Below are 18446 nucleotides of genomic sequence, written 5' to 3' on the forward strand. Positions count from 1 at the left end.
TTTCTTTCTTTCTTTCTTTCTTTCTTTCTTTCTTTCTTTCTTTCTTTTTCTTCCTTCCTTCCTTCCTTTCTTTCCTTTTTAATTTGCCTGTTATTTGGAGGTGGGAGAAGTTAGTGATCTTGAGTCATTTACTCAAGCCGAGGGTCTCCCAGCTGAATTGTCGCAGGGTCAGCAGGAAAAAATGAAGTTATTTAAATGCCCTTTCATAAAAGTACCTGGCCCTCCATTCCAAACTTTGCAGCAAAAGTTTTGTTGTATTTTCTATTTGCTTATAGAAAATGTAATCGTTACACCTGAATTGGAAGAAAACATTTTTGAAATTGAGAAAAAAAGATTAACCTCAAAGGAGACACCTAAGCTGATTAAAGTCTTTGCTTTAACAAAAATTCAAGGGGAACGCTTAGTCAATTTATTTCACTCTGTGACTTTTGATATAAGTTTAAAATCTCATTTATTGTGTATAGAAATGCCAATAAACACAGCCGAACAGGGCCTTTCCAGATAGCCACTCAGAGATCCAGCAAAAAGCTTTTAATTTGGTTTCTATTTCTGCCTTCCCCCGTCCCCAGATTGCCCAGCGAAATGGGCCTGAAGGATTAAAAATCAGAAGTTAAAATAACAAATATTAAGGATTTTATGCTGAGCAACAGCTTTAAAAGAAAATAATAAAATGAACTTCTATCATTTCTTCGTTTTCAAAGTGCCTGGCTCCTCTGACAAAAAAGCCTGTTGTAGTTGATATTTAGAAAGTTGTAATTTTTGTTCAGTCCAGCCCATCTTATAATTGTGGACGATTACGGAATGGGGACCTACTGTGTCTGGCAAAAGAAGGGCTGGAAGCTTTTGAAAAAGACACTATTGGAAGCTCTCTCGGGAGTACAAATATCTTTGGCGTTCAGGAGCCACTGCTTGCTGCACTTGACTTGTTGACAATCAAAGGGGTGAAGCATTAATAGTGTCCGCGATCCAAGCCCCAGTCAAAATAAAGAACAAGATTAGAACTGGTTTGAGCCGATAAAGGGAAGTTAAACTCGGTCGACTGGAGGCGGCATTTTGCCACTAGAGAGCGCTGTTGCTCCACTTTGTGATCTCGTAAAGCTGGCGTAGCGGCGAGGAAGGTTTTGATTTAAAATATTTACAATCTTATTTTTAATTCTAAATTAGGATAAACTTAACCAAAAAGAAGCACTGTACACTATTAAATTTTCCAGGCGTGTTTGTTAGGTATAAAATTTTGGATCAGTCAGGATTTCAGAAAATTTGGACTATGGCACAGCTGAAACTGTAAAATGTTATGGTTAAGTTAATGCATTCTATCAAAACAAACGTGTAAAAAAGCATAGATCTTTATTTACAAAGTTAATCGCGCTCTTTTCGCATTCTGATTATAAACAGAATGCTTGGGGTGGGGGCGAGGGGGAACTAAGTGTTTTGTCCCAAGAGGAAATGTTGTGTTGTAATGCTTTCTTAATTAGGCCAGAATGTGTAGAAATGAATTTCGTAGTATTTGTGTTTCTTTTCTGCCCGCCCCGCGAAATCACACAGTTCTGGAAGGTGCCTTGTATTATTGACATCTGGGCTCGCTCTTCTTTTTCCCCACTCTGTTCCAAAACCCACTCATTGATTCAGCGTTTAAATATGCACAAGCGCACACGCCAAACACTGAAATTAAAAAAGCCACAATTACAAAGTTGGTTCCAAGGCTTTATTGAGAATAGTTCTCTTTTAATTAGGTATTTGCAAGATTTAAGTACAAATCGTTAACCATCAGAATCAGTTTGTTCGCCTTCGGATTTCAAGGAAGTTTTACCTGGCGATATCCGGCAGAAAACAACAACAAACCCACCTCCCCCCCGGCCCCCAGTGTCCTCCACTCCCTACTAATTTAAAAAATAAAGCATGACTTTATCATCTGGAAATTCAGTAACAATCCGTTTACCTTGACCATTTCCAGCCATTCCCCTAGAAACAACTGAAAGAGTATTAGACATACTTTTGCCTTTCCGTCGCGATCTCATTTTCTCCGTTTGCAAAATATGATTCAGTCCACACGGACTGACCTCAGGATCGTACTCACAGACTGGACCAACCCACAAGGAGTAGGGGGTAGTTGAAATGACTCGCCTGCTGCGCCCTTGGGGGCCGTCTCGGGTTCTTAGATATTTGCATTTGGCGTGAAATGCGGGTGTGGTGTGTGTTTTAGCTTTGGCGGGAGCGCCCTCCGTGGGCTCGGGGCATGTTTCCGAGGTCGGTTCCCAAGGCTGGTTGTGGGCCTGGTGCCCTCACAACAATGGATTATCCCTAAGGGAAGGGGGCCCCAGTCATGTAAAGTGCCCACGAAAAAGGCCGAGTGGGCGAGAGAAAACGCACTCAACATAGACTTATTACATTTATTGGACGTTAATACGGGAGTCGAGAGGGAGAAAAAAGAGGTATGAGGGAGAGTAGACAGTTGGTGTTAACGGCGAGCGGGCTTCTAAAATCAGGAATATTTTGCCGATTCAGACTCGACTTGCCCACATGACTTGGGACGTTTCTCTTCCTCATCGCTCAAGCTGGGATGAGGCTTCTCTTTCCTTTCTTTTGGAAAAATTAGTAACTTTCTAAGCTGAGTCCAGCGCCCGCTCTCAGCAGTAAGTTCACAGGCTCGGCAGATGAATTAGAATCATTAGCAGACGATGGGCGCCGCCTTCAGCTGCCTGGAACCGGCGCGATCCGAACACCGGCCCTGAGGCTCGAAGTGGGGACTCGCAGGCGTCGGCCCCCCGTGCTCCGCCCGGGGCCACCGCCTGCCCTGGTCCGCTCCGTGCCGGGGTTAAGACCCGGGAGCCGCGCGTCCTGCTCGAGGAAATACCACCCACCCCAGCGTGAGTTCTCTCCTTCCCGCCTTGGAACATTTCTGTCCGCTTTTCTATTTACTCCCTCAGCAATGCTAATCTGCCCCCCCTTTCGCCGCCCCCACATTCTTCAGTTTCCCCCCCGCGCCTGGTGCTGACGTCTATCAAGGATGAAATGATGGAAACTATATTCATGGGCATGATTTCCATTAAATATCAATTAACCTGGGAGCCTCAGCCAGGCGTGCAGTGCGTCAAGGGTAAATGTACATCTCATTTCCACAAGGCCTGCCCGCCTAGAAAAGAAGGGCCTAGATTCGCTTTGATAATACCAGGTTTTGGGATCACCCTTGTGGCCTTTAATCAGACCACTGAGGACCCAACCCAAATGTACGCGGTCCGGTCTGTCTACACTATTTGCCCTTGTTCCCTGGGCTGCGCCCGCGTGTCCAGAAGCGCAAAAGCCACGGCCAACCTCTGGGGGGCTGCTCTAGGGGCCAGGGGAGGGAGTCATTTGCTCCCATAGCCTCCTGGGAGTGGCCTCCCTGCCTCCCCCCAAGTGTAAGGTTCTCTCGCGCCCCCGCCACGCCAGCCGCGAGCCACATTCCCTGGGCCCCGGGGGGGCAAGGCGAGCCCTTGGCAGTGCGGCTTTATGGGCCCCCTTTAAGGCCGGCGGAGGCATCTCCCGGCCAGCGTGAGGAGTCCCGTCGGGAGCAACGGTGTCGCCTCCGCGCGGATCCCTCCGCGCGGTTATCTCGCCCCCATCTTCTCCACACAGTGGCGTGGTGCGAAAATGCCTCGCCGGGGCGCACCGGGGCGGCAGCCTCGGCGGCGGCGGCGAGACCGGTGGGAGGGGGCCGCGGGGGGGCCGAGGTGAGAGGTGGTGGCGGGTAGAGGGTGTTTTTTTCTCTTCCCTCCAGAGCGGGGGTTTGTAAACCGAAGCCAAAGAGTGTCCCCGTGGGCCGGGCGCACTTTTTTTCTTGTCCCGGTGCGCTCAGGGCAGCCTGGTGCCTGAGAGGAAACAGTGGAGGCAGCGGGGCAGGTCACCCGGGGCGTCGGCGATTATATTGCGGCCGAGCCGGCGCGCACCGGGAGAGGCCGGGTGGGTGGTGAGCGCGGGGGCTGGGCGAGGCCCCGCTACCCGCGAGGGAGGCGGTGCGAGGCCGAGGCGGTGGGCGCGAGAGCCGGGCATGAGCGCCCAGTAGCCAAGTGCCCGCCGCTTCCCGGCCTCAGAGGCGACGCGCGCGCGGGCGGGCGGGCGGCAGCAGCAACGTAGCCCGGCGGCTCCGGCGGCGCGAGCAGCCGCCCCAGAGGCCCCCGCGGCAGTGCGGCCGCGCTGAGGCGCGCTCCCTGCTTGCTCCGCACCGCCCGCCCGGGGCCGCCCTACCTCGGCCCCTGGCCACCGCCGCCGCCGCTCCGATGAGCTCTTACTTCGTAAACCCGCTGTACTCCAAGTACAAGGCGGCGGCGGCGGCCGCGGCGGCGGCGGCGGCGGCGGGCGAGGCCATCAATCCCACTTACTACGACTGTCACTTCGCGCCCGAGGTCGGCAGCCGCCACGCCGCCGCCGCCCTGCAGCTCTATGGCAACAGCGCCGCTGGCTTCCCGCACGCGCCCCCGCAGGCGCACGCGCACCCGCATCCGTCGCCGCCGCCCGCCGGGCCGGGTTGCGGTGGTGGGGGCGGCCCGGGCCCCGGCCAGGACTACTTCCACCCCGGCGGGGGCAGCCCGGCCGCAGCCTACCAGGCCGCCCCCCCTCCTCCTCCTCATCCTCCGCATCCTCCGCCTCCCCCCTGCGGCGGGATTGCCTGTCACGGGGAGCCCGCGAAGTTTTACGGATACGATAACTTACAGAGACAGCCGATTTTTACGACCCAGCAAGAGGCCGAGCTGGTACAATATCCTGACTGTAAATCGTCTAGTGGTAATATTGGCGAGGACCCAGACCACTTAAATCAGAGCTCGTCTCCTTCTCAAATGTTTCCCTGGATGAGACCACAAGGTTGGGATGCAATTTTTTTTTTTTTTTTTAATGCGGGGAGAGGGGGAGAACTCTGCTTTCATCTCACGTTCTAGCTTTAAAACTACCTTTTCATCGCCCTCTCTTTTTCCTTCTTGTGTAGCTATAGTGGCTTTTATTCATAAATACTTTTTTTCCCCCGTAAAGTAGAAACCGCGTAAAGATGATGGGGACAGAGTAATTGTGAAGACTTTCTCTCTGTTCCTCTTGCCTGCATATCCTGTATATATATCAGAACTAAAGAGACTTGTGTATATTTCATCCCTTAGACCTGTTCCAGAAAGCTCCAGCAACCTGCAGAGGCACCATTACATTTCTAAAACGCTTGTTTTCCTTTTTTTTTTTTTTTTTTAAATCAGCAGCTCCTGGTAGACGAAGAGGAAGACAAACCTACAGTCGTTTCCAAACCCTAGAGCTGGAAAAAGAATTCCTTTTTAACCCTTATCTGACCAGGAAGAGAAGAATTGAGGTTTCCCACGCCCTAGCCCTCACGGAGAGACAGGTAAAAATCTGGTTCCAGAACAGGAGAATGAAATGGAAAAAAGAGAACAACAAGGACAAATTCCCAGTTTCCCGACAGGAGGCAAAGGATGGGGAAACCAAAAAGGAAGCCCAAGAGCTGGAGGAAGACAGAGCTGAAGGCCTGACAAATTAAATTCTACCTTTAAAATTTTACCATGGACTATTAAAACTATGATCAACACATGCTGTTGGACACCATCTATTTTCTTTGTTGGAAAGGACTTTACCTGTATTTCAAGCTACCTTCATGTCACTGCTCTTGAGGTTTCTGCGCTTTGAGAGGGGTTTGGGTGTTAAAGGTTTATAGTATTGCATAGACGCAGCGCTTGAGCTGTCCTATGTAAGGGTAATTTGATACTGACCTTGTTGCTATATTTTTGTAATGGTAGTTTTTAATGTCTGAGCTGGTGATTTGCCTCAACAACATAAACTTCCTAATGATTAGCACTAAATAATTGAATATAAAATGCTTTATTAATCAAACAAGTGCACTTGAACACTTAATATCATTTCTTTATGGTGAGTAAATTAAAAGAGATCTATTAATTTTTTTTTAAAAATTATGCCTGCAGAATATTTACTTTATGTTATTTGATTAAAATGTATTATTTATGTTGTCCTTTTCTGCTTTTATAATGAATGGTTCGGGTGCCTTTTGTTTACTCCTAAAAGGTTTCTTTGAGTATTTTGTAAATGTAATAGCTCTGGGAAAAGTCTGGGCCAAATATTCATAAAGCACATGTTAGCTGAAGAGTGTAATGTATAGTCTGTCTCTGCAGCTTCCTTAAACTTGGGGGAAATGTTGGGCCAATGACAAAAGTTTCAGGAAAATGTCATAGTTGACATTTAATAATTTTCCATAGTCTATACAAATTATGGCAATTTAATCATCTAAAGGGAATGAATACTTGAAAAGCCAATTATAACATTTTCACTCATTAACTTTTCACTCTGGCAAGTGGCCTTGTGGAATGCCTCTCATTTCTCAACTTGCTTTCGTTTTGAACTGCGCTTGGTATCGCCTGAAATCGCTAGGTCAATGCTGTGGCCGCTGCTGTGATTACGTTTTTTGAATAGGTGCCATATTTATTTGTATTCCTTCGCTCTGTTTGCACGCCCATTTTGAGCCAACTTGTGTGCGTCTCAGATGTCGGTTGGTACGTCCTCTGCTGTTCTCCAGGATGGCCTCACCTATTGAAACAAGCCCTGAGAGCAAATGCAGAAAAATCCGAGTGTAAACAACCGCTCCAGAACATAGCGAGCTCCTTAATAAAGAAATGAATCTTTTTCTAGAGCTAGTGTCTTTAAGCGCCACACATAACCCTTTCCCTGAGTCAGGAACCACCACCTGGGCTACTAGAAGGCAATGTTTCACTAAAGCTTCTATTTGATTTAAAAAAAAAAAAGGAGTGGGGGTTACAAGCACTGCGTTGTAAAAATAAATAAATAAATGCAGGGGAGGGGTCTCTTTTTCATTCCAGAGAGGGCTGGCTAGGCTATCCTAGCTGCATCTTGCTCTAAATAACCTTGCTAAGATAACTGTGAAAACTTTGAACTTCGCAAAGGACTCAAGTTAGTTGTGGGCCCAGTGGGGGAAGACCCAGAGTCCAGGTTACGCGCTACAGATTATTTCGCTGAGCCTGTGCTGATGCTGGGGTTTGAGATTTGTTATTAACAAGATAGCCATTTCCCATTGGAGGCTGCTCCTGCAGCTGCCATTTTATGAGGGAAGAGAAGGGGGAAGAGGGGTAGTAGAGAAGAGGAGAAATTCAAGTAAACTAATACTTCTCCCCCCAAAATGGGAAGCACCTCATCGGGTAGACATTGAAGAGCTCTTCGCTTTTTCTAGATGCGTTTATTTTTAAAGAGGTACATTTTAATTTCCAGAATGGTTTTTATTGCACAGGTAAGAAAATGGAATCTGTCTTAGGCCTGAATCAGCCCCTCAGGCATTGGTGGGCTATTCGCCTGCCACTTCAAGGACCTGGGAAATGTTGGCATTGGTGGGGCCAGAAGTGAAACACCACCTAGCTTTCTAACCAGGGAAGAGGCTGTGGCTGTGGCATTCGGTGACCTGAGCCGGAAAAGACCATTTTAAGTCACGGGTGGCCTGCGGCTTAAACATTTGCATGAGAGGAGACAGCTGCAAATGTGCATGCTGGATTTGGAAACATTCTGCTCCGTGTGCTGCTTGAGACTCTGCTGTTGGCTTCTAGAGCGAAGATGCCAAGCGCCTGAAAGCATGGCTAGGAAACAGCCTGTGGGGTGGTGGCGGTGGGGGTTGGTGGAGGTGGCAGCGGCCGCAAGCTGGCTAGAGCTTCTTGCTGGCCAAACTCCAGCTGCCTTCCATTTAAGTGATTCCTCTATTAGCAAAATTCTCCGTCTCCCACTCAAAAATGCTCCCCAAATGTTAGAGTCACTGATTTGGGGCAAGACTCAGGGGACCCGGTGCATGAATGGATGTGGAAATCAAGAAATGTTGGGGAGGTAGCAAGGTCCTTATTTCCTCTATATGCTGTGTTGCTCTGGAAGTGTTGTACCTTCTTGACCCATCGCCCCCAACCCATAGTAAAATTGTAGCTCTTGTACAGAAAAAAACTCTGCTGTAATACCTGGTGCATTGCAGAGTATTTGTACATATACAAATGTGGTATTCTAAGTATATATTTGGTATATTTGTACTTATACATAGATTACACATTGCAGAAAGTGTTGGTCATAAATAAATGTAGGTATATGTGTTTCTTTTTGTAGCTGAGAAAATCATAGATCTGCCTTCAAATAAACAGCTTGGGGCATTACCCCCCCCCCTTTCTCACATACACACACACACACCACCTTCTTTTAGTGGCTAGAAACCCCCTATCATGGTGTTTCATGCAGACTCGAGGTGACGAGCACAGAAGACACCCTTCTAATTGGCTCAAATCTGTAAACATCCGAGGGTTGCAGCGAAGCGAGCAAACATTTTTGCTGCAGAAATTTGCATAAACCTTCAGAGAATCCTTTGAAAATCTAGGCGATGCTTTTGGCCCTGGATTGCTTAAAATCTGCTTAGAGAGGTCTGTAAACTGTTTAGAGAAAAATAGGACCCTCCAATGTTAACACTGAATGAAAGAACCAAGCCTTCCAAGTGATTTAGGTTCTCTGTTTGCAAGGACCAGAAACACACAAAAGAGGGTGTGGGTCTCAATGGTTTCTAGAGAAAAGTCAGTTCGGGGACTGCCATTTTGTGAGGTTCCACAAAGCCCAGCACATCGCCTGGATTACCTCTGCACAGAGGAAAATGTGCAAATATGGCTGCCTTTTCAAAAGTGCAAAGTCTTTTTCCCAGCCCCCCTCCCCCAGGCTGAAAAGGAGGGTCATAAAGCTCCGCTTTTATGTGGGTAGAGGAAAACTGGCAATTGAGATTATTTCTTAGATAATTTTACAAGTGAGTAATCTCTGTTCAGTTCCATATGTACAAATCAGTGTAAAGTATTCTAGCTTGGAAGGGCCCCAAAATTTGCCCCACATATTCTTACACATTTTCTTTTGTAATTAAAAACTTTATTATTCTTCAATGCACAAGATGTTGCTATTTCACATCCAAGCTTGTGTCCTCTGCTTCCCTGGTGTTTGCTGATTCTTCTGGCATCTGGGGGTGGACAGGGGAATAGAACATTTTAATGGACCTTGGATACTGCTATAGTTCCCTCCAGCAAAGTTAGAGCACAGTTTCTAGAAAGAATATGACTTTTGCTGACAGATGGCAACAGAATTCCTTTAATAAAAAACATCCAAGGTCATCGGAACCTTTTCAAGGGATACAAACGGCCTGCTTCAAACGGTGCTGTTTCCTGCTTAAGTCTATGTTCACTTAGGTACTTACTGGATGTGAGGATGTTCATAGCAGAAAACCTACCCGTAGACATCCAATCCAAATATTTATAAATGCATTACTAGAAGTCCAAAGACAGTGCCCTTGAAAGGATGGGGGGATGGGTTACCTCTTTCAGGCAGGTTCTGAAGCCTGGATGATCATGCCCATGCATTAATGATGAGGAGAATGCTGGGGCCCTCAAGGACATTTACTTTCAGCTGGTGTTCTCTGGAGCAGCTCCTATCAGAAGTGCAAAAGGAATGTGACTCCTGCCTTTGAAGAAAAAGGACTATTTCTTCCCAGGGCTGAAACTGAGGGTCCGCTCTTTTCCTGGAACAAATGGAGCCCCTCTCCTCTTCAATGTTGCATTGAGCAGGCTTTTCGATGGGCAAACATTTTGGGGGCAATGGAAGAAGGGAAAACTAGAATTAAATTGCATAGAAATAAGAAATGCACTTAGGAGAGACATAGCAAGGGGTTTCAAAGGGGATCCAGAAAGACTGCTTCCCCTTGAACCCAGCACTGTCCAGGAGGATATTTCTGCCAAGATAAATGCCAAGCATTGGGAGTTCAAACCCTTATTTTGGAGAAGTTGACAAGTACCTAAAACCATTTCCAGGCTTTGAGCTGGTTGGTGACTCTCCTACCCCTGGAAACCCCAAGAAATGGGAGGGACCCCAATTTATGTTGGAGAGGTGTTAGGGGGAGGGCGGGCTTTCTTGGCCTGCAGAGTCCTGGTTTTCTGCGCAAGATCACTGGGGCTGGCTTGCCTGGAGATGAGAGGGGCAAAAACCGAAAGTGCCTGACTGCTGCTCCGGAGCCGGCCTTTCTGTGAGGGGAGGGGAGGAGAAGCCAAGTGACCCGCGCAAGGAGACTCGGAGGGGGGTGACTGCCAGCATCACCTCCCGGAGCGCCAGTGCAGTCCACCGCATTCATTTCCCCTCCAACACAACGCTCTATTCAGTAGAGGTTTCGAGCCAAACCAAAAAAGAGCAAAAGAAATACTTCCTAGAAAAGGTGAGAGTCAGGAACCATGGAGGCAAGAGACGCAGAGAGAGCCGGAGAGGAGCAGAGAAGAGCAGAGAGGAAGAAAGAGGAGAGGAGGAAGGACGGAAAAGGAGGAGGAACAGAGAGAGAACAGAAGATAGCGGGGAGAGAAAGAGGAAAAAACATGGCGCTTGCGAGCTGTATGTGCAAAATCCGCAAGGAATTGCAGCAAATTCCTTTTTGTTTGAAGAAAATTTACAACTTGGTAATAGACCTTTTTATGACCTATTTGCGGTCGTCATTGGCTGCGGCTGGTCATGTGCAGGCGCCGCTCGCCTTCACGGCCTTTTTCCTGATTTCCCAGGCGAATTTCCCCCCGCATTCTGCCTTCCTGGAGCCTCACCCCCTCTTTTTCTAACCTTTGTCTCTGCAGAGGTGGGATCCAGTCGCCGGCTGCGGGATTGCGGGGTCCGCGGCGGCCTCCGCTCCCGCCCGGCGCCCAACGTGGCCCCACCGCAGCTTTGCTCGGGCAGCGCCGCTGCCGCCTCCGGAGCCGGTGGGGAGCCTGGCGGGCGGGAGAGCCCGGAAGGAGCCCTGGGCGCTGAGGCCCCCGCCGGCGCCGACACCGCCCGCCGGGAGCAGCCGGCCTGCTCCGGGTGACTGCAGCCGCGCGCTTCCGAGGCGACTCCTTCTCCAGCATGAGCGGATCCCTGCCGCCCCCAGTGCGCGTAGCCCCGCAGCGCCTAATGGATTACTGCAGCCGCCCTGGCCGACCGCCGCCTCCTGCTCCGCAGCCTCCGGGTAAGAGTCGCCCCTCCCCGCGCCCCAGCCCTGCCGCCGACGAGCTCCAGGCGCCCACCCCCTTGGGCAGCCCGGTGAGCCTGGCCCGACTCCCTATACTTCTACGGTACCTTGGGGTGGCTGTCTGCGCCCCCTGCTTCCTAATCACTCCATCTCTGAGCAGGCGTCCCCTGGGGCCCCGGGTGGGGTCTGGCTGAGCTCAGAAGTCGAAGGGAAGCCTCATTTCTCCTCGAGATTCCGAGAGGTGGAGAGCGGCAGATAGGACCCCACTGGATCGAGAGCCCCTCAATCCCCAACCTGGGAAGAATCTGTAGATGGTTCCTGGACGTCTTAGCTGTGCTGTGGGTCACTAAAGGCACTCGGTAGTATAGAGCAGTGTTTTGCGGCTTGTCTGTGGTCAGAGGTATCTGGGACGCTAACAGGTGTTTTTTGAGGATTGAGGGTTGGGGCTGGGGGTGGGGTGGATTCTGCGTACCCAGGATGTGTTTGGTTTGTTCATCTAGGCTTTGGTGAGTGATGCTGGCTAATTTTTAGGGTTTATGGTTTATTGGGCCTTATGTATGAGATGGAATTTTAAATATTTTTAACCGTTTCTCTCGTTCTTAGAGAATTTTTGTAGCAACTTAAGAAAGGTTCCTCCCACATCTAATAATCTATCAGGTGAATTTGGATTATTTTATGTCACAAAATGGATACATGCTTTGGGAGGGAACGGGGTCAGAAAATCCGGTGCAGGTCTTGGGTAAAAATCAATAGATATTTAAAAATTCAAAGCATGTTTAAGTTCAAATATTACGTGTGTTTCTTATTTGCCAGAATAGGAAGAGTAGGTATTTTGCTCTCTAAATGCCCTGTTGTGGGTTTTTGCCTACAAATAAACGTTATATAGCAACATTTTACCCTCTTCTTCAAAATTACTGAACTGAAACATTATCTATGCATCAAAAGAAAATCCTTTGCAGGAAAAAAAAAAAAAGAATGCTCTTTTAGCCCACCGATTTTGAACAGCATTTGAGGATGCATCTCTCAAATCCTCTTGACTATTCCCTCATGAACACCTTGTGAAGTATTAAAACCTGTGGACAATCTGCCGCATTGCGCATGGGGTGGACCTGCGCACCGCTGAATATCGTCTGCAAAGCACCCAGCGGCAAATCCTAATATTCCAAATATTCCTTTGTAATCGTTTTGGCCATAAAAGTGTTCCCAAACAATAAATGATATCTGTGTAGAAAGGTATTTTTAGTAATTAACGATGGAATCACGCTGGTTTCAAAATGGAGGGCCACTAATTTGTGGCCAGTTGATGCTGAGGAATTGTCGTGGATCACTATGATCTCACAAATAAGAAAGTGTATTTCTTATTTGGAATGTCTGTATTTTGTAACTATTTTGCCACTACGGTACAATGGCTGTTGAGATCATTGTTTCATATTGGTAAAAAGCATTACCTATTGAAAAGCAGGCCCTTGGTCAGAGGCACGTAGGCCTGTCCCCTGGCAGCTCCAAAGCCTAAGGAGCCCCCTAGGTGGGCTGGGACAAGCATGGGGGTGGGGAGGAGTTGTGGCCACGATGGCCAAGCCCTAGGGTTCGGAGCTTCAGTCGCTTTTCCCTGGATTGGGTGGCTGAGTGCGACCAAGTGACTAAAAACCGAGGCAGGCTTCAGGTCCTGTTACGCAGCAGAGGGTGAGGTCATGGGCAGATATGGAGGACTGAAGGGTTCTTTCTAAGTCCTGTGGTAGCATTAAGAGCTTATTGGAACTTAATGGTCGGTTGCATTTAAGGGAATAAATAATCTGCAAATCACATTTGAACTCAGGCCAGGAGAAGACTAGTTAACGCTTTTGCTACTGTTGGAAATGCCCCCATTGTCCATGTTAACCCCAATTTAAAAAAAATTAAACTCAATTTTTAAAAATTAAGTAAGAAACACTTGGACTCTTAAGAGCTCACAAGCCAGGAAGTGTAACTCCCAGCGTCCTCAGCCCGAACCTCTATCCGTTTACAGTTCAGGGAGCCACTGACATGTCGGAGCCTCGGTGTTTTTACGGGTCAGGCTGTGAGCTGGGCTTGCACTCTTCATGGGGACCGGGGAAAAGAGCAAAACGCGCTATTATAAATGTGGCCAAGCACCAGGGCTGAAAACCAAACGTATTTTCCTGTCAGATGCTCCTTCAAATAAATATATTTCGCCAGAATTCTGTTTTCTGAGCTAGAGAAGCAGGGGAAATCGGAACAAAGACAGTATTTCACTCTGGGCAGGCAGGCAGCTGTTAGAGGTATTTACGGCCTTGCCGCAGTGCGGCCGCGGGGCAGGGCACGCGGGGGCACCGGAAGCTAGGGAGAAGCCACCAAGAACTCGGAATTCCGATTTAAGTCCAATTTAGGGCCACTTTTCCGGAATTGGTGTGAATAGATACCCTCTTTCTAGGAACGAGTCCATTAGACTTGATGGTTGTGCAGAATGAGGGATAAGTCGTGCTTTCTGAACGTAGGGTGATTTTCCCCCGCCTCGATTAACCACTCAAGAGAAGCAGTGTACTGGATGTGAAATTGCTGATCCAAATGACAACCTTGAGAGTGTTCATTGGCAACATGGCGATTTTGTTGGTTTGGTGGAACAGGGCTTGCAAATCAGAAAGGACGGCTGGGGGTTTTAATACAGGTTTTCCTGAAAAAAAAAAAAAGAAAAGAGAAAGTACGTTTCCTGCCTCTCTGAGATGGGGCGTCCAAGCTCCTCTGCAGGTGAGCACGCAAGCAGTGCGCGCTAGCTCACACCGCAGAGCGCTGCGCGAGCTGCTCTTACAGTTCAGTGCCCTAAGCGCCTGCCACGCACGCTCGTTCGGCGTCTGGCGCATGTGCAGTGAAATAGCCCAGCCCGGGGATCCAGCCATAAGGCACGGATGGGGGAGGGGGCAAGTGGACTCAGCCGGAAGATAGAACCCGATCTCTCCACTACCCCCCTCCCTTAGTATTCGCTGCTCATCTTTCCTTTATTCCAGCCTTCAATCTAAATATAGCCAAACATGTTGTCCTTGACTACGTTATTTTCAATCATCTTGACTCACCACCCCATCCCAGTTTAAATCTGTACTTTAGAAACAGTCTGCAAATGCAAACTAGTGGCCAAAGGGAAGCCAGATCTTCTTTGAAGGTGTTAAAAGTGACACATACACACACACACACGCACACACTTTTAACACCTTAAAAGAAAATTTTTATGTGTGATCCTCAGGGAAGTGTTACAGATTTTTTTTCAGCCTGGTGCTTCTGCTTTAGGAAAAGGCCTTTCCTCCTGGCTTCTGCTCAAACCGCCAAACTTAAGGCCAGTCCTTCAGCCGTACTATTCCCGGACTTTGTTACGCCAGAGCAGCACGTTCGAGGGCTCTGCGGGGTCCAGCGGCTCGGCAGAGAGTGGTCAAATAAATAAATAAACGGACAAACCGGAGGGATTTTCCGCCTGGACTCGCCTAATTAATGGGGGATGCACGCTCCTGGGCCGAGAGCCTGGGGGGTGGGACGGGAGGGGGTCTCAGGATCCTCTCGACTTCTGGCCGCCCCAGGGGACACTGGGGGACCGGCTCCCAGCCTCTGGTGCGGGAAGATCTCCACCCGCGCGAAGAAGCCTCAGCCTCGGGTTTTCCGGGCGGCCTCAGTCCCCCTGCTCGGCTGTCTGGCACCTTGTCCAGGAGGAGGCGCTGTAGGACAAGCGTCTTGCCCGCTGCGGCGGCGCCGGTGATGCCCCGGGCGCGGGCGGGGGTAGGGGAGGACATGTGACTCCTCTTCCTCCTCCTCCTCCTCCTTCTCTGGTCGCAAAGTGCTTTGGCTTCTGTGGAGGGTCGGAGGTACTGCGCCCACCCCCAGAGGGCTGCTTCCCGGGATGGGCAGTTTAGGTAGACCCGAGGCCGCGGAGCCTGAAGGCAGATTCCAGGGTGGCAGGCCACCTCACTTCCTCCGCCTTCCCGGAGGTGGCGCGATTTCCGCGCGCTGGGCTCCTAGAAGCAGGAAACTAGGGTCCCGCGGTAGGACAAGACGTGTTTAACCATCCCCCTCGGGCTGGGCTGCTGTTCTTGCCACTTTTCATTACTGCGATCCTTGGTAGCTAGAATCCGCAGCCTTGAAAAGCACGACGTTCAGCGCCTCCCGAGGCAGGCGGACGGGCCTCGCGCTGACTCCTACCACAAGGCCTGGGTTCTGGGATTCCCTCTGGGCTTCCTTGAGGCTGAGAGGGCGAATCTCATTGACTTTGCAGCTTGAGAACACTGCAGATGCACATCTCAGCCCTTTTCCACACCACCCACACACACTCCTCTCACCCCTGCGCCCATTTCGGGACCTTGGTGGGCTCCACGGGTCATTTCTTGCACCACTGTGACACCCAACTTCGACAGTCGGCCCCGACCCAACACCACTGATCCTCCATTGTCTGTTGGCAATGCAGTCTTTTTCTTCCCTCTTTTCCGTACTTAAGGACAATGATTCTTTAATAAAGACCTGCATTCAAATTTATTTGTAATTCAGGTTCCTGGGTCTCAGGCCAGACTTAATAAATCATAATATCTGGGACCTGCATTTTGTAAACACTCTCCCAAAAGGCAATTAAGAAGCATGCTTATATTTGCCAACTACTGGTCAAGTGTCTCTCCTGCTTCTTCTATGGTTCTTTGGTGTCCAGGGGCCAAGTTCCCTTTACCACTCAGCAACCCCCATAGTTCCTGGGGCTCCCTCCCTAACTGAGTTTTTAAATGTCACTACCCTATAGGCTGATTAATTGCTCCCATTTAGGGAAGGGGACATTGATTCCTTGCTAACTTGGAGATTTTCAAGAGGTAAGTATGTTCCCAGTTCAGACCGCCTTGGTTCAAATCTTTACCACTTACCTGCTCTGTAACAGGCAAATAGGGCAAATTCCCTGGGCCTGTTTCCTCATTTGAAAAGTAGGAATAAGAGTACCTTCAAGGTTGTTATGAAGATTTTTTTACTTACATAGCAATACTGTGTGCTGTGCGATATTCTAACTACCTTAAACACATTAATTCACTGGTTAAGTACTTGAAAGAGTGTTTTGGCGCATAACAAGCATCCAGTACATATTGCTTATCATTATTACCTCTTTTCTGCTCAACATCAGGCCTAGACTTTTAGAGCTGAAAGAGACCTGGTTCACTCACCCAATTCTTGAAATCTACAGAGGAGAAGACAGGCGTAGGCTTGGTCACACAGGAAGTGACAGACCCAGGAGAACATAGTTCTGGGGCGCTTCCTCTTGCTGGAGTGGGCCTTGTAGGCCCTGCTCCCTTGGGTCTCGGGTGTCTGGCATCTGCCTGTGGGTAGACTTCAGGGATGCATCCAGAAGGAAAGTGCCGCTACCCCCTCAGTGGGCAGATGGGCAGATTGAGGAGGCCTTGAGCCCACACAGGCACATCCGTGACTCCTACAGAAGGCTGCAGGTCTTTCCTGAGAGAGTTACCTCCACCACCACCTGTCAGTCACACCCACCAAAGCAAGTATCCCCTTTTTAGCCTCTTGAAATCTGGAGCAGGGTAAAAAGGCAAGAGGCCAGTGGGCAATAGCAGAGGATGCCAGAAGTGTCCCACTCCCTCTTAAGCTGCTTGTGTTCCAAGATCTGGGCTCCAGGGCCATGGTTGAGCCACAGCAAACTTGGGCCACACTGATGTCAGCGTGTATCTTGGAGAGGCCTTATCCCCCCCAAATCTCCATCAGCCTTTCCAGATTTTTGAGATTCTTTCTATCTTTTTAAAAGAGCTATGTAAATACTATTTCATGCTACAACCCACGTACGTGCACAGACCCCTTGCAACCAGGTTCCAACCCCTAGTCCTGGCTTCCATGACTTGTGTTTATAGACTTTTCCTAACAAGGCCTCTGCGGCCCTTTGCCAAGCTACTTCTCTTGGCTTACCCAGGAGTTCACCTGGGTCAGATTTTCTCTCAAAACACATATAGTCTCTTTAGCTACCAACCTTGCCAGATGAAGTTTGGCCTATGGCATAGGGCAGTGCTGCAGTCCCCAGCCATCCCCGACTCCCGTGCCATCTAAGCTCCACTCTTGTTTCTCAAAGTACTAAGATGGCCATCCCAGGCCCTACCCTTCTTGGGACCCCCGGAGCCTTTTCTAGCCCCCAGCTCCATCATCAAAGGCCCTGTCTCAGGGCCCATTCATTTGGATCCCATCTCTCACTACTGGAGTTTTCCTCTGGGGTCACCTTTTCTTCCCAGAGGACACCAAGCCAGAACTCCGATGAGCAGACTCCATTGTAGGAGGTAGGGTTGAGGGTAGTGGGAGAAGTGTTCCTTTTTAAGTGCTGGAGTATAGTGCCAGGAAGATGGGATTATATTTCTCTCCTGCTTGGGACTGCCTGCTCAGCTCCTCTCTGGCTCTACCCCCATCCTGAGTTCCCAAGTACCAGGCCTAGGTAGTCTTCTTCTTCCATCTGCCCCCTACCTAGGGGGTTCATTCAAAGTCCCATCCCTACCTATCCTGGTTATGCAGACACTTAGTTTAAGAGGAGAGCTCAATACTGCCTCTGGGCAAGAGGCCTCTTAAAAGTCAATGTCAGATGATTCTTCCCTGGGGGCCACATAGCAAGGGCCCTTAGAGTGGACAGAGGGCAGACCTCATTACACCTGGAGTGTAGCTGATACCTGTTGATGCCCCTTCACTTTCTCCTCCTTCCTGGGAGCTGCTCTGGCTTCTAGGTTGGTGGAGCCCTACCCGGGACCCTACCTCATGGGAGCTTTCTGGGCAGGAATTCCCAGGACTGGCCCTTTTCAGCCAAATGGGGAGGGATAGTGCCCAGAGTCCCGCTTCTCCCCAAAACGAATTCATTGCAGGTTTTAAAGAAGGCTTCAACCTCTCCTTCCACACCTCTTCTTCTGTTATTACTACCACCACCATTGAAACTCCTTGAGAAAACTCCAACAAATTGGCCCAAGTTAGTATGCTGTTCCCCCTGACGCTCAGCCTTCTTCTTAGACCAAGTTTGTTCCTTCTTTTCCCCACTCCCTCATTCACAGAAGCCCAGGACACTGGGAGCTTGGGGGCAAGGGAAGACTGTAGGAAGGTGGACATTCTCTCCTTAATCATGTTGTCTGGCTGCCCTAAGATTAGAAAGTAATTGAAGATATCTGCCTCAATGTCTTCCTTTCCTCCTTTTTCCTCTGCATGGCTGGTTACTTTCCTGTTATCATCTCAATATACAGAATAGGCTGTGTCATTTTATTCATCTTCTTGTGTGAGCCACAGTGAAGACTGCAAGCAAGCCCAGTCACCGTCCTTCATTGCCATTCATTTAAAAAGTATCTACTGAGCCCAGATCAGGCACCTGGCATTGTTTCAAACAACCATCTCCTCAGCTCGGTCTCCTCCTTGCACCCCACCCCCCATGAAAAGCTCA

General features: G+C 49.3%; 1 protein-coding gene and 1 long non-coding RNA gene across 3 annotated transcripts; one reads left to right on the forward strand and one right to left on the reverse strand.

The window, feature by feature from the left end:
• The first annotated feature begins 4186 nt into the window (after positions 1–4186).
• On the forward strand, positions 4187–6789 carry HOXD8 (homeobox D8). 2 transcript variants are annotated; one of them, XM_021703092.1, is made up of 2 exons: positions 4187–4839; positions 5217–6789. In XM_021703092.1, the coding sequence occupies exons 1-2, from the start codon at positions 4257–4259 to the stop codon at positions 5510–5512; spliced, it is 879 nt and encodes a 292-aa protein (XP_021558767.1). In that variant the 5' UTR covers positions 4187–4256; the 3' UTR covers positions 5513–6789. The 2 variants fall into 2 exon arrangements, with proteins under 2 accessions (XP_021558767.1, XP_021558768.1); XM_021703093.1 differs by having other exon boundaries at positions 5220–6789.
• A 2188-nt stretch (positions 6790–8977) lies between these two features.
• LOC110592148 lies at positions 8978–10981 on the reverse strand. The gene is made up of 3 exons (XR_002481082.1): positions 10648–10981; positions 9369–9481; positions 8978–9016 (listed from the first exon to the last, which is right to left on the reverse strand). It is a non-coding gene; the product is annotated as an uncharacterized LOC110592148 (long non-coding RNA).
• Between the last annotated feature and the right edge of the window lie 7465 nt (positions 10982–18446).

The sequence above is a fragment of the Neomonachus schauinslandi genome, chromosome 3 (genome assembly GCF_002201575.2).
Source record: "Neomonachus schauinslandi chromosome 3, ASM220157v2, whole genome shotgun sequence".
Taxonomy (NCBI): Eukaryota; Metazoa; Chordata; class Mammalia; order Carnivora; family Phocidae; genus Neomonachus; species Neomonachus schauinslandi.